This window comes from Seriola dumerili, unplaced genomic scaffold (genome assembly GCF_002260705.1).
Source record: "Seriola dumerili isolate Sdu_G_001 unplaced genomic scaffold, Sdu_1.0 BDQW01000011.1, whole genome shotgun sequence".
NCBI classification, from domain to species: Eukaryota; Metazoa; Chordata; class Actinopteri; order Carangiformes; family Carangidae; genus Seriola; species Seriola dumerili.
Genome location: NW_019174266.1, coordinates 6,160,886 through 6,174,169, shown reverse-complemented (window position 1 = coordinate 6,174,169; position 13,284 = coordinate 6,160,886). Strand labels below are relative to the sequence as shown.

The following is a 13,284-nucleotide window of genomic DNA, read 5'->3' as shown; positions in this document are numbered from 1 at the left end:
TTGTGTCATGTTTGTTAAAGCTGTTTTTCTGTTGTCTTCATTTTTCTGACAACTGATTTATTTTTCTGCTCAAGGTGTTTGTTTATCATTCAAGTTTGTCATGGCCTCTGAGGATAAATCTTAGGTCAGTCTCTCCCTTAGTCTTAGGCAAGGATAGGACAGTGACCCAAATAAAAGAAATACTACTTCATGTATTATGATACTTTGGCTTACACTTAAAGATTAACCTACGACCAAAGAACACTGTGTTTTACCTTCTCAATGGTGTCTATGGAAGGCTAACATGGCAGAAAAGGGATTTGGGATGGAAGGAAGTTTGAGGAAAAAAATGTATGTGGGGGTTATTTGGCCACAATATATCAGTATTATGTAATTATTCCAATCCATGTAAAGACAGGTGTATCCTGAGTTTCTTTATGGAGTAGGAACATAGGAAGATGAACTGCACATATCAGGGTACATCATTAACATTCATCACGTCAGCTTGTTCACTTGTCAGTAAGATGCAAGTAAACAAGTCAACAAGCTACGAACAGATGCTCATTCCAAATTGTATGGCAGTCTAATTTTTTTTATCTGCACTCTTTAAACCACAAGGTGTTTTTGTTGAACATCGATCAGCAAATATTAAAGTTCATCTTTGATTTGTGCAAAAGAAATCACTTACTTTTGTATTAAACACTGCCAACACATTTGCCAACATTTTTTTTCTTATATTTGAAAGTTATTAACAATAAATGTATTCAAAAAGAAAAGCCATGTGTTGATCTTTTGTTTTATAATGTTTTTACTCAGTGCCACAGGTCCAGTTCAAAACACCATTTTTACAAAGCAAAATATTCACATCTGTACATACTGGTGATAGGTGCTGCAGGAGGAGTTCACAGGAGGAAAAACAGACTAAAATGATCAAAATAAAGAAGCCACTAAGATGTAATCATGTCACTGTTTCCAGCAGACTCATTGATATTTCATTGTTAGACTGTTCACTTTTACTTTCAGGACTAAACTTGTTCTCTATGTCAGCACTCTTATGTATGTTACTGATTTTGGGAACCAACTCTGTTTCATTTCTCTCTTCGCTGGGACTGGTTACAGAATGGTTCTCTGTCTCTGACTCTTTCTCCTTTTCTGACTCTCCTGATGAAGTCGTCCCTTCGGGCAAATGGCTTTTCTTCTTATGCTTCTTCTTGCTCTTTTTCTTGCTCTTTTTGGAGTGTTTGTGGCGGCGGTGTGTGTTGGTATCATCATTTGGTGTTTTCTTACGTCGGTCTGGTTTCTTGGGGCTCTTTTCTCTACTGTCTCCGTCTCTTTTCCTCTCTGTGCTTGTGCTTCTTGACCTTTCTCTTGCTTCTCTGTGGGTGTCTTCATCTTTGTCTCTATTGTCTCTCTCTTCACTTATATTCCTATACTTGTGCTCCCTGTCTTCATCTCTACTCCTGTTTCTAAGCCTGTCTTGCTCTCTGTCTCTACTTCTACTCCTTGACCTGTCTCTACTTCTGCTCTGATACCTATCTTTCCTCCTGTCACTGTGTCTGGACCTGGACGACCATTTGTCCCCTTTATCCTGGTGGGAGACCCTCCTCTCTCGACTCCTGCTCCTCCGCCTGTTGTCCTCTCTTCTGCTGAGGGATCTCTCTGACCTTAGTGGGCTTCTGCTGCAGTGACGCTGCCTCCACGATCTGTCTCTGTATCGCTCTGAATACCACCCGTCTCTGCGACTCCCCCTGACGCTGCGGTCTGGTGACATGTGCAGGTCCCTGTCAGCTTCCCAGAATTCATTGCCAGGGTTTCGAAATACATGCAGGAAGTTACAGTGCTTCCCTTTGGGGCATTTCTGTCTGTCAAACAATCCTGAGAGAGGAAAAACCGACACAAGCAAGACAGTAAATGCACAAAACTGAATCTTGTATCTCTGCAGTAATGTCACCAAATGAAACTGCTCTTGGAAAAATGCCTTTGTCATGTATGTATGATTAAGTTACTCACCACATATGGCATTCTTCCACCGTGTAACAGGACATATCTCACAATGAAGCTGCCGGCTTGCATACCACCTCCCATTGAACTTGATGAAGGCCTCCTTACACTGCTCCTCTCTGGACAGACAACACATAGTCAGAGTTTTATCCAAGAATTCAAACAATGTACAGATTATTTATTAGGGAAAAGTCATAGAGGGACAGTGTGACAACTTACGTATCAAACTGAATGTAAACATTTCCTCTCAGGTGTGGTTCATAATTGCAGCTGACCTAAAAAAAAAAAGAGACTAGATGTGTATTTTTTGTGGTAATAATTTGACCATTCATAAAGTGAGTGTTACCCTTTCCGAGGCTTGTTTTTTTTTGATGTCACATTCCTGACATCAGTAAGAGATCTAGTGACACACCATGAAGACTATTTATAGTTATTACAGTTCTGAATTTGTCTTCCAACTTAATGATGATTTTTCACAATCATTTGATTTCATTTATTCCTACTTTATACTGAAATGCAAATGAGCAAATAAGTGAATGGTGAAATGTTTTAAGACGTATATGACATTGAGTACATTTATGCACATTATGTTATTTAGCTGGTGAATTTGGGTGTTCCAATCTCCTATTATTTCCACGGATACCACATTTCTCATATACATAGAAGATGACATAAAGAAATTGGATAGCTCCAGAAAACTGACTGTAATCAGATTGTACTGATAACGACCTTACCTTGAACTGAACGACTTTGCCGACACTCTTGAACTCTGGCAAGGCATCATGGTAGAACTCGAGGAAAGACTCCTGTAGGTCATCCTCGCTGTGCTCCAAACAGGCATCTATGTCGTAATCATCACGCCGTGACTCCTCCAAGCCAAACGTCGTAAACATACCACGGATCATCAGGGTCGGGCTTGTTGTGGGATAAATGTGCTTCCGAGAACATCTAGACAGACAGAGGAGAGGAGAATATACAATGATATGGGGAAAATGTATCTGTACATCCATTCAAACACCAACAGACAGCAGGTTTATGAATTTAATGTTGCACGTCACTTCAAAAAAGAAGATAGAAAACAGATGGTACCTGTCTCCAAATCGACACGCTCCAGTCTTGAGGAAAAAGGGACAGTTGGCTACGTCGCACTCTGTCCCAAAGTTCTCTGATTTTTCTGTCACTGGAGCCTCAGGATTCATCCACGGTCCTCCATTATCAAGCTAGAAGTGAGAGCGTGAACAAAAAAGCATATATACACTGTATAGTTTGACTTTAAACTAGAATTAAATGTTGTGCAAATTAAAGTTTTAATGTAGCTCTTAACTTTTAGTCTTTTACATTCTACCCATGGATCATATCAATTGTGAGGAAGTTAAAAGATGTAGTTATATATGTTATCCCATTCAAGTGTGTTTCTACCTGTTTTTCAGCTTCATCCAACATTTTCTGAACAGCCTCCTACAAATGGTGTAAAGACACGGCTGGTGAATATGTGTAGAGGTCAACATACTGCAGCATATCTGTTTTTGTGGGTTAAGACCACATTCACATGGACTCATAGGCACAAAACATAACCGGCATTTAAGAGGGACCATTTTAGAGATTACTGAACTCTTATAAAGCAATTTCACAGTTGTCACACAAAGTAAAAGATACATCCTTGTTGTGATAGCTGAAGGTGCTGTGAGGATTAGTTAAGGAGTAGGATGGTTGCTTGTGCCTCTCAGTCAAGGAAAAAAAATTAAAGAACCACACACAAAGCAGAAAACACAACTCACAAAAGAAACACTCAGCTGCTTAGATATGTTTAACCATATGACTGTCTTAATCTTCACTGTTGGGTGGACAATATAAACACTTATGATTAAGTAGAAGAGGATATATTTCTTTTTGTTTCTATCCTCCTGGGGCCCGTTTCACCTCTCTGTCTCGTTTCTCCTGCTGCTTCTGCTCTTTTTCTTCTTGTTCTTTCCTCTGCTGGGCCTCCCATTCCTCCTTAATCATCCGCTGTGAACACAAAAAGAGAAAGTGCCAGTCAATATTAAAATCTCCTTTAGAGAAATTAGGCTCAGGTGCGCTCATCAATTAATCACCACAGCAACAAACCCCAACTGATTAAAGTAATCCCCTGTGTCAGTCTCCAATTATTCATAGAAGCTGGGAGTAAACTGTAAATTTCATCACAGAGTTTGTTCTTTTAGTTGATGCTAATGCAGTTATTTTGTTGGAATTTGACTTTTTTTTAAAAATTTTTCATTGGCTTAATGATGAAGATTACTTTCTTGTATTTGGACCACGTATACCCATGCCTTGTGGTAGACCATTATAATTGAAGGACTGTAAAAAATCTGTGACTTGGTACCTGATGCCTTAATGGAGTTATTCTACATTTTATTGTCAACATTTTCCATTAAAAGACCAAAAACAACATGTGATCTTCCTACCCTGACTGTGGTACTCCGATCCAATTCCCTTAGGTCTTGGCAAGGATGGAAATCTTATAATTTGTGTGTTGCTGCAACTGGAAAACATACTAACAAATATCTCTGGAAAGACTTTTTCTGTCTTCAATTAAGCTTTTAAAACAAAGCTATGTATCTTTGTCCTAACCAGACATGACATCCGTGTCTTGATTTCTACACGCTCTCTGTAATGGCTACAAACAGGAAATTACCTCCTCTTCTTCTTTTCTTTTCCGTGCAGCTTCCTCCCTCTCAGACCTCAGCCTGAATTCCTCCTGAGCAAGCCTCTCTCTTTCCAACCACTCTTCATGTTGGCGCAATCTGAGAAAACACAAATCAAATACAATGAAGATTAATAAAAACCAATGCAACTGAGGTGTCTATGCAATTTATCACTGAATGTGCAGCTGCAGGACAGCAGAGTGACATCAGTATTGACCTAGTCCTACCTTTCCTCCTTAGCAATATCGTTGTCTTCATCATCTTCATCATTTATTTCTTCTTCTTCTCCATGTGTATCGCCTGCTCCATTTTTTAAACCTATAAAAGAGCAAATGTTGTAATTAACCTGGCAAAAACTGTAGAAATGACAGTTCATCACATTTGACAACAACACCAAAGGGACAGCTGTGTATCTCCGTACCACATTCTCTGGTTTGGGCGAGAGCTTGGCGTTTCCGTTTTCTTCTCTCTTTCCTCTGAGCAGCTCTGCGTTTCTTTTGACTAAAAAAAAAAAAAAATCTTTTGACCAAGGCATACTACAAAACCCTGAGATATTCAATGTACTATCACAGAAGACTAAGAAAGCCACAGAAGATTTGTAATTTAGTTAGAAGCTGGAACCTTCGATTTTTTTCGGCTATCTGCTTTCTAGTACAAATTAAAAGATTACTCGATAAATTTTCTGTCGATCGACTAATCGAGCTTTAAGTGTAAGATACGTAAAAACACTAATACAGGTTTTAAAAAATTCTCAAAATATTACTTGCTAGCACGTTGAGTTTAAAGTAAAAACGTAGTGTTAGTAACTTCAATAACGCTGCAGTGTTACAGCATTGGAAATGCTTATATACTGTTTCTCATGATACAGTAGTCCAACTCTCTTAAACGTTATTTGTTGAGATCTAAAGAGAGACACAGACCTTGGCACAGGAGCAGAGATCAGTGGAGGAGTGGATGCTGCCATCACAGCTAACGGTAGCTAGCTAGTTAGCACGAAAGCGTATTTTAGCCCGTTATTTCTTTTCATCGGCGTTTAGTAAAAAAAACATTAGACCGAATGTTCACCGACTGGATGGGTGGTTTCCGAAGTGGATTTGGTTTGTCAAAGTAGTGATAAAACCAATTTATTTCTGTTTGTTGAAAGCTTTAGCTAGCTGAATTCGCAGTTGTTTGGGTAGTTAGGTGGAGAGGAAGAGGTGGAGTTAATATTAAGTACTACCGGTTCAACAACCCTAGCATGCCGTCTTTTTTCTCGTTTTTATTTATTTTTTTTATTTCATATAGGGAAATTTAGAGATTGAATTATAAGTGAAACCATGAATTAAGAGTTTAAACTGAAATAAAAATTGTATTTCTTTGCTTAATAATACTATTGCTATTATTATCATTTAACTGTTTCTGGTTGGAAACAGAGTACTAGATTGATATGATGTTGTACTGGATTGAACAGATCTTACGGTAGAAGATAGAAACGAGCGGCAAAATCAGGCGCAAATTCATCCTGCATCTAGTGTTGTATTGTGTTGTTAAGTTTCGACATGAACAAGCAATCACCACCACGCCCACCTAGGAGACCGGAAGTTTATTCCATTTTGTACCATTGGCGCTGCCTGTAACCAGAGACAGTAGAGGACCTTTGCTGTAATGCGTTGTCTTCTTATAGAATATCTTTGGTTAACGTTAGCTTAGCTTCCACATTAACAATGAACAATAAAATTGCAATACGTAATTTCGTAACAAAACAAATATCAACACCAACAGCTATTCTATCAAAGACCTTAACCAGGTCTTACTTCTTACTTTGAAAATCGGAAATGGCGTCGTCAACAGGCGCTCAATGGGCCTCATCAGAGACAGTAGAGAAACCATTCTTAGGAAGAAATTCCTTCTTAAAACCCACCTACGCACTTTTGACGAATATTCTGACATTCACCAATGTTTTCTTAGTTGGGACTTGTTCTTAGGTAAGAACAGAATCTACGCACACTCAAGAGCACTCTTATGCACATTTGAGTGCTGACATGTTTGAACAAAATAATTTGTTATTGCGTTTTCTTCGGTTCTACAGTTATATTATAGGCCTATTATATTATTTGAATTACAATACTATTTTTGTCATTTATGGAAAAACATTTTTTAATAACTTTTGTTATTTTACAAAGCATTATGGTCTTCAGTGTCATACCTTTAAGGGCATTTTCGGGCGTTTATCTATGCTAATTGGGGCCAACTGGCACACACTTTCAATTTACGAGGAGATTGGCATTCATCAATCTAAGAACATAGATGCGCACAATTCTGCAGTTTAAGAACACGTTCATGAATCTGACCTTTTCTTAAGAACTCTCTTAAGAACACCTTAAGAAAGAATTTAAGAAAGTACTTGGTGAATGAGGCCTAGTGTTTTCCCGAATGTGGCCGAGTGACGCAAGTCGATTTTCGTTCAGACTGGCGGAAAGTTTGTCTCAAAACTCGTGTGTAAAATACAAATCCACAAGCGTAGACTTGAGATCCACAAATCCTTTTTTTGCTTCACAAATGGAAAATTGATTCACAAATATCTGTTTGAAAGTTGTAAATGTTTGGAACATATTCACAGATGCTTTTCATTTAATTTTTCTGTAAATTAATTAAATGTATTAATTAATTAATATTTGCAAGATATTTTTGTGAGTTTACAAATGTATTTTCTGTATTTGTGGAAGGTGTTTTAAATTTACAGATTACACATTTACTCACTTATTGTCAATTTGTTCACACAAATACCATTGAGACAAATCTACCTAACATGTACAGCTTCTTTAAGTTTTCCCGGAAATCTAACTTGCATTTTAGTTAAAACTCCTTTGAGAATGTAAAAAAACCTGTGGGAACTGCATGAAAAATTATCACATATTTTTTAGTGAGACTAGTACTCTGGAATTTGTAATATAAACATGACAGACTGTAAATGGTTGAATATCTATTGTGTAAATAATACTGCATATTATGAAATACAGACACATGAATGATTTCTTTATTTGCCAAACCACTGTCTAAAAGGCACCGCACAGACACCTCAGTGTCAACAACAAAGCAGTTTTTGTAATCAAAAAAACTTACCAAAAATAGAAGAACAATAAGTATTGTCAAGTGGTCTGAATCCCATACAAAAGTCTATTATTTGTGACACCGTGTGCCCTCTTGTGCTTGCTGGTCCTATAAATACACAAACACACTTTATTCTTTTAAAATTTATGTTTCACATTTTCAAAATAAGCAGTGGAGCATAAACACCAGATGACACAAACTCGGTTGACACTAGAGTATTTTGTCATGTTTTCAATACCCACATTTAGCCCTCATTAAGGTTAAAGGTGGCAGCTCCTTCTCCAAAAATAGTAACTGCTAATAAACAGTAGTACTTTGCAAGTTCTTCACCCTTTTATTCAGGCATGTTTGACATCCCTGGCACTCTCTCTGTCCCTGACACTCTGTATCATTCACTTTTCTTCTCTGGCGTTGGCCGACAAAAGAATGCAGGCCTGAAGCAGCAGCGGTAGCACAGAAACTGAGGCACCAGAGTGTACAGGACATTGACCAGCAAGAAGACAGGCTGGCTGTCAGCAGGCACTCTGTAGGAAAATGGCGTCCGTGTGTGAAGGGATGCACCGATATGAGAGAACTGAGCCTTTGAAGTAAAGCAGAGAGAGAAAAATGATGAAAAATTAACATATATTAACATTAACAAGAACATTGTTTTCTTACACCACTTACTCATAAAGGTTTAACATATTTTTGATATCTTGATATGACGTAACAACAACTAAATGATGATTATGTCTAACTGATATCCAAGTCAAAAAAAATTCTCTTTTATTATGTACAATTTTTACAAATTCTGGTATTGCCACTCATCCTCAAATATTTTTCATCCTAACAGACACCTGCCAGTTACCTTTTCATAGAAAGTCACCAAAAAGAGACACATGACGTGTCTCATAGCAACCATGGCTCTCGGAGCCTCAGCTGTCCTATTTATAGCCTGGATGAACAGCTGACATTTAAGTGAATACCACCATTCCTCCTGGTCTGAAGTCAGCTTCTGCCCTTATCTCGCCGATGAGTGATGCGCCGGCCTGCAGCTCAAACACAATGGCTGCTTTGTGTGAGATGTGATTGGCACACTAGCTGCTCCCACCACTCTTCAGAGTTTCCATCTTTAGGTGTAAACAGATAGTGTATATGCCACTGATTCAGACCGTATCTGTTCATGCAGAGCTACTGGTGCTTGACTGCAAGGAAGAATCACCTAAACAGAGACCAATCTCCCTACATAGAGGAGAAAGTTGGGGAGCAGCATAGACTTGGCCAGATGCCTAGTGTCGACCTTATCTACGTGACATCTACCTGAATCGATGATGTCATGTGGGAAAAGAAAGTATTTTGCATAGAGCTCATCCATACTGAAGATCTTTGTGTGACTGTAAAAGATGAAAACCACCACAAGTTCAAATGTGAGGAGATTCAGTTAAAATGGACATAGATCCACTTTTAGGGAAGCTATGTTACACCATAGAAAAGTATAATAATGAGTCAACGATACAGTGACAATGATTTTACAGATAAAAGAATACACTAAACAAACACTTAATGCAATATTCGGTTTAAAATGTTTGTGGCTAATCTCAATCAGCAAAGTGCTCCAAAGTCTGGGGGCTTTAAAAGTCCTAAATACCTGTGGTCCACACACACAAGTACTTTCCCTCATCACTGATGTACTGAAGACACTATGGGTATGGACATAGCGGAGCTCTGTCTAACTTCAACCCAAGCAGAGGTGTAATCACCCCAAATACCTAAAAAAAAGATAGATAGGAATAGGAATAACCAGCTGTACGGACCTGGGCCAGTGCTCCCGAGTGTACAAGTGTCAGGTCTGGCATCCACTCACATCCTGGGACCAACAGCCCATAGAGAGCAATGATGTAGTATGGGCCAGAGTACAGCATGCTCACCAGCATCTGACAAACATGGATACAGTTCACTGCTTCAGAGATTTGTGTGGTTACAGTGTTATGATGAAGTTTTGGCAAGCTTAACGTTACTATGGTTACCTGAACTTTAGGATAGGCTGAAGGGTCTTTCAGGTAAGGCTCATACCGTTGGGTGTAGTCTTGACACCATTTGCTGGAACAGTCCAGAGCGACCTAAAATACACAGACAGTCTGAAGTAAAGAGTCACATAAAGAAACTGTGTACACTGGGCAGCTGATTGCCTGAGGGTTTCTTACCAGGCCTCTGAAGACACAGAAAGCCAAAGCAGGGATGAGGTAAATAATGAACAGAAGGTCCAGAGGTCTGTGGAGTAAACTCTTTCTTTCAGCCTCCTGGATACTCTGACAGAGAGAAAGCAACATTGTTTTGTCCAAATGACAAATGACAAATGGCATCAGTGATGGAATGTATGCACTGCAATGGACTGGAAATCACTACCATGTTTTTCAAAGGTGGATGATTGAAATGGTCGCTATCAGACACATGGAAACTTCAGTTTATGAGCACAAATTGAAAAAATGAAGTTCTTAGCACCCATTCCTTGCTTACTTAAACAGCTCTAAGAATGGTGCGAATGGCTGAACCTGGCTGTCCTAGACATACTCTGTGGTAGTTTCTGTCTAGACTTCCTGTGCAGTATAATTCCCACATGTGTTTGCTTGAATTTAATGTTTAATTAGCCTATTGCAACGTTAGGGTTAGAAAAAGATGGTCAAATTGTGATGTCTCATATTTCAAAACTGTTGTGAACACTGGATTTTCTCATATATAACAGTCCATTAAAATCTATGTATGGGATTCTTTAATATCCTATTATTTATTACCATAACTGCAAGTTTTAATCCTGACTTACTGTCAACTGAATATCCTGTGCTGAGGGCTGGCTGAAGATGCGGAAACAGGCCCAGACAGACACTGAGATATACAGCATGTGGAGGAGGAACAGAGGACCAACATGGGTCCCATATTTCCCTGGGAAAAGACATAACAAGATTATATCTCAGTGTGGGAAAGACACAGAGCAAGCCACTAAACGTAGCAGTATTTACAAAAAATGTGCTTCTGTTTCATTTCTAATATACAAAAAAGAGCAAAGGTTGGACCGTTGTTATATTTTCATGGGAAGTACGTGCAGGGAGTTACACTAGCCATCTATCCTACCCTACACTAGCCATCTAAAAGCATCCCATTATTTTTAGTGTACTTACCCACAGCATTCCCAAGAATGTAGACTATGGCACGCATGAGAAAAGATCCCACCCAGTACAGTCCAATGGCTCGGTAACTGTCCCTGTGCAAACCACGTAACACTGCTATTTCAAAGCCAGATGAACACATTATACTTCCAAAGACTCACACAGATAGATAGATAGATAGATAGATAGATAGATAGATAGATAGATAGATAGATAGATAGATAGATTGTGTATATATAGTATACTCATAGATATGGTGAAGCATGAATATGGGGAAATTTACTTATTAGAAATAAAGGAAAACGTGGGACATATTTTACTTGATTTAGTGATAGAGGTGTAGTAAATAACCTTGTGAAAAATGCAGCACTTACCCCCATGTAATCGCAGCAATCATGAGCAGATATACAAGATAGTGCACACAGCCATCCCAATAGGAGATCATGTGGCCATGTGCTGTATTAATATGCGGATCTGCCTGAAACACAGGGTAGATTTATCAGTAAGAATGTGTGGAGAAACATACAGGTCACTCACAAACAGGAATCCCAGCACAACACTTGCCTCTTTGAGGTAAAATGTCACAAATCCATCAATGATGTTGTCCTGCTCCAGCCCAATGATCAGATTCACCACACTGAAGAATGCATACACTGCATACACTGCACAGACAGATGAATGCATTTAACTGATTTCAATGGTGTGACAAATTGGAGCTTACTGGCTCCTAAACCTGGAATTACACATTTCTACCTGAAGTGGACACCATGCAAACATAATGTGCTGTGTATCACCTTTTAATATTTAATCTCACAAGAATTTATCCATAAAACAACACACACTCAGAATAACTTCTAAAGGCCACAGATATGCAGACATCTCTATTTTGATTCAAAAGCTACACAGAACCTCATGATTCCTAGCTCATGACTTGGTATAAATACTACAAATATTAAAAATGCTTTGGTCACAACAAGAAACATTTGAGAGTTCATACCATAGAAAAGAGGATCTGCTGGAGCCTTCTTCTTGATCATAAAACGGGCTGAAAGGGCCAGGATAAGGACTGTTGTACATCCAGCAAAGAAGAAAGCTTCAGCACTAAATGCAATGTAAAAAAAATTATATTCTTTTAAAATCTGATCAATAGTTTTCAAATGATTCTAGTTACTACTCCATTGGTGGTTTGTTTTTTCTATCAGCAGAGAAATTAAAGAAAACATTCAAAAATTGAAAAAATGCAGACCTATTCTCACTCACCTGTTGTTGTAAATGAAGGAATTGAACAAGTAGCAGATGGGGATGGACATCAGAGACAGCACAAACACCCCCGTCCCTGCAGACGCGCTCATTGTGGAGCAGGATTGAGCGATTAATCTCCGAGAATTGAGAATTTAAAAATAATTCAGACCCAAAAAACTTTGATGTTTAGTCCGCGAGTCATATTTTTAAAAGAAAGTGAAAAAGAAATCACAACACATGGCAATGTAAACAACGCTTACAGTTGAAACTCCGCTCCAGAGAGCATGCTCTGTCTTGTTCTTCCTCGCTTCCACTCCCTCTCTCACTCACCACCTCTCAGCCTCCCACCTAACACACGCGCGCTCACATGCACACACACACACTCACACACACACACACACACTCACACACACATTTGACACTTCTGCCCAAACGCTTGCTCTACAGTGATGAAGAAGTGGTGAATATCAAACACATTTTATTGAGCCATACAACACAAATTTCACTTCAACGATTCAAAAGACAAAGGACCCGGGTGTTCTCGAAGAGTAAACTTTGATGTTTAGTTTGCGAGTCATATTTTTAAAAGAAAGTGAAAAAGAAATCACAGTGTGTCTGGCAAAGTAAACAACGCTTACAGTAGAAACTCCGCTCCAGAGAGCATGCTCTGTCATGTTCTTCCTCGCTTCCACTCCCTCGCTCACTCACCACCTCTCAGCCTCCCACCTACTGTCGCTCGCGCGCGCGCGCGCGCACGCACACGCACACACACACACACACACACACACACACACTGGACACTTCTGCCCAAACGCTTGCTCTACAAACAGTGATGAAGAAGTGGTGAATATCAAACACATTTTATTGAGCCATACAACACAAATTTCACTTCAAAGATTCAAAAGACAAAGGACCCGGGTGTTGCGTTTACAACAATGCCGATAAGAGCCGGAGCCCCGTCTTTTGACCCGGGAAAGCCCGACCTAAGCGGGTCTGAGCGGGTTTTTGACCAATGGAAAAGGGGCTTTACTATAGACACACAGATTTTCTCGCTAACCGGAGTTGCTCTAGTCTGTGGCTGTCTGTGTACACGGAGCCTTCAGTGTGAGAGGCTATTACTTGTGATGTGTAACCAATCAGATGGT

The 13,284-nt window shown here is 39.2% G+C and overlaps 2 protein-coding genes across 2 annotated transcripts; both read right to left on the bottom strand.

Annotated features, from left to right (window-relative positions):
- Positions 1 to 34: 34 nt before the first annotated feature.
- On the bottom strand, positions 35 to 5,841 carry zrsr2 (zinc finger CCCH-type, RNA binding motif and serine/arginine rich 2). Its single transcript, XM_022747265.1, has 11 exons — positions 5,585 to 5,841; positions 5,086 to 5,165; positions 4,892 to 4,982; positions 4,655 to 4,763; positions 3,901 to 3,987; positions 3,400 to 3,438; positions 3,070 to 3,200; positions 2,715 to 2,928; positions 2,200 to 2,255; positions 1,990 to 2,099; positions 35 to 1,854 (listed from the first exon to the last, which is right to left on the bottom strand). The coding sequence occupies exons 1-11, from the start codon at positions 5,626 to 5,628 to the stop codon at positions 938 to 940; spliced, it is 1,878 nt and encodes a 625-aa protein (XP_022602986.1). The 5' UTR covers positions 5,629 to 5,841; the 3' UTR covers positions 35 to 937.
- A 1,848-nt stretch (positions 5,842 to 7,689) lies between these two features.
- Positions 7,690 to 12,457, bottom strand: tm6sf1 (transmembrane 6 superfamily member 1). Its single transcript, XM_022747287.1, has 10 exons — positions 12,158 to 12,457; positions 11,895 to 11,998; positions 11,462 to 11,559; positions 11,272 to 11,375; positions 10,910 to 10,992; positions 10,555 to 10,673; positions 9,938 to 10,042; positions 9,761 to 9,853; positions 9,548 to 9,667; positions 7,690 to 8,334 (listed from the first exon to the last, which is right to left on the bottom strand). The coding sequence occupies exons 1-10, from the start codon at positions 12,247 to 12,249 to the stop codon at positions 8,143 to 8,145; spliced, it is 1,110 nt and encodes a 369-aa protein (XP_022603008.1). The 5' UTR covers positions 12,250 to 12,457; the 3' UTR covers positions 7,690 to 8,142.
- Positions 12,458 to 13,284: the final 827 nt, after the last annotated feature.

Bases quoted from the DNA above. Each gene is read 5' to 3' on its own strand.
- zrsr2 (XM_022747265.1), bottom strand. From the start codon at position 5,628: ATGGCAGCATCCACTCCTCCACTGATCTCTGCTCCTGTGCCAAG. The intron at 2,256-2,714 runs GTAAGGTCGTTA...TTTTTTTTTTAG, and splicing joins GCAAAGTCGTTCAGTTCAAG to GTCAGCTGCAATTATGAACC. The intron at 2,100-2,199 runs GTAAGTTGTCAC...TTGTCTGTCCAG, and splicing joins GTTTACATTCAGTTTGATAC to AGAGGAGCAGTGTAAGGAGG.
- tm6sf1 (XM_022747287.1), bottom strand. From the start codon at position 12,249: ATGAGCGCGTCTGCAGGGACGGGGGTGTTTGTGCTGTCTCTGATGTCC. The intron at 10,674-10,909 runs GTAAGTACACTA...GTCTTTTCCCAG, and splicing joins CATTCTTGGGAATGCTGTGG to GGAAATATGGGACCCATGTT. The intron at 9,854-9,937 runs GTAAGAAACCCT...TGTGTATTTTAG, and splicing joins TCTGTGTCTTCAGAGGCCTG to GTCGCTCTGGACTGTTCCAG.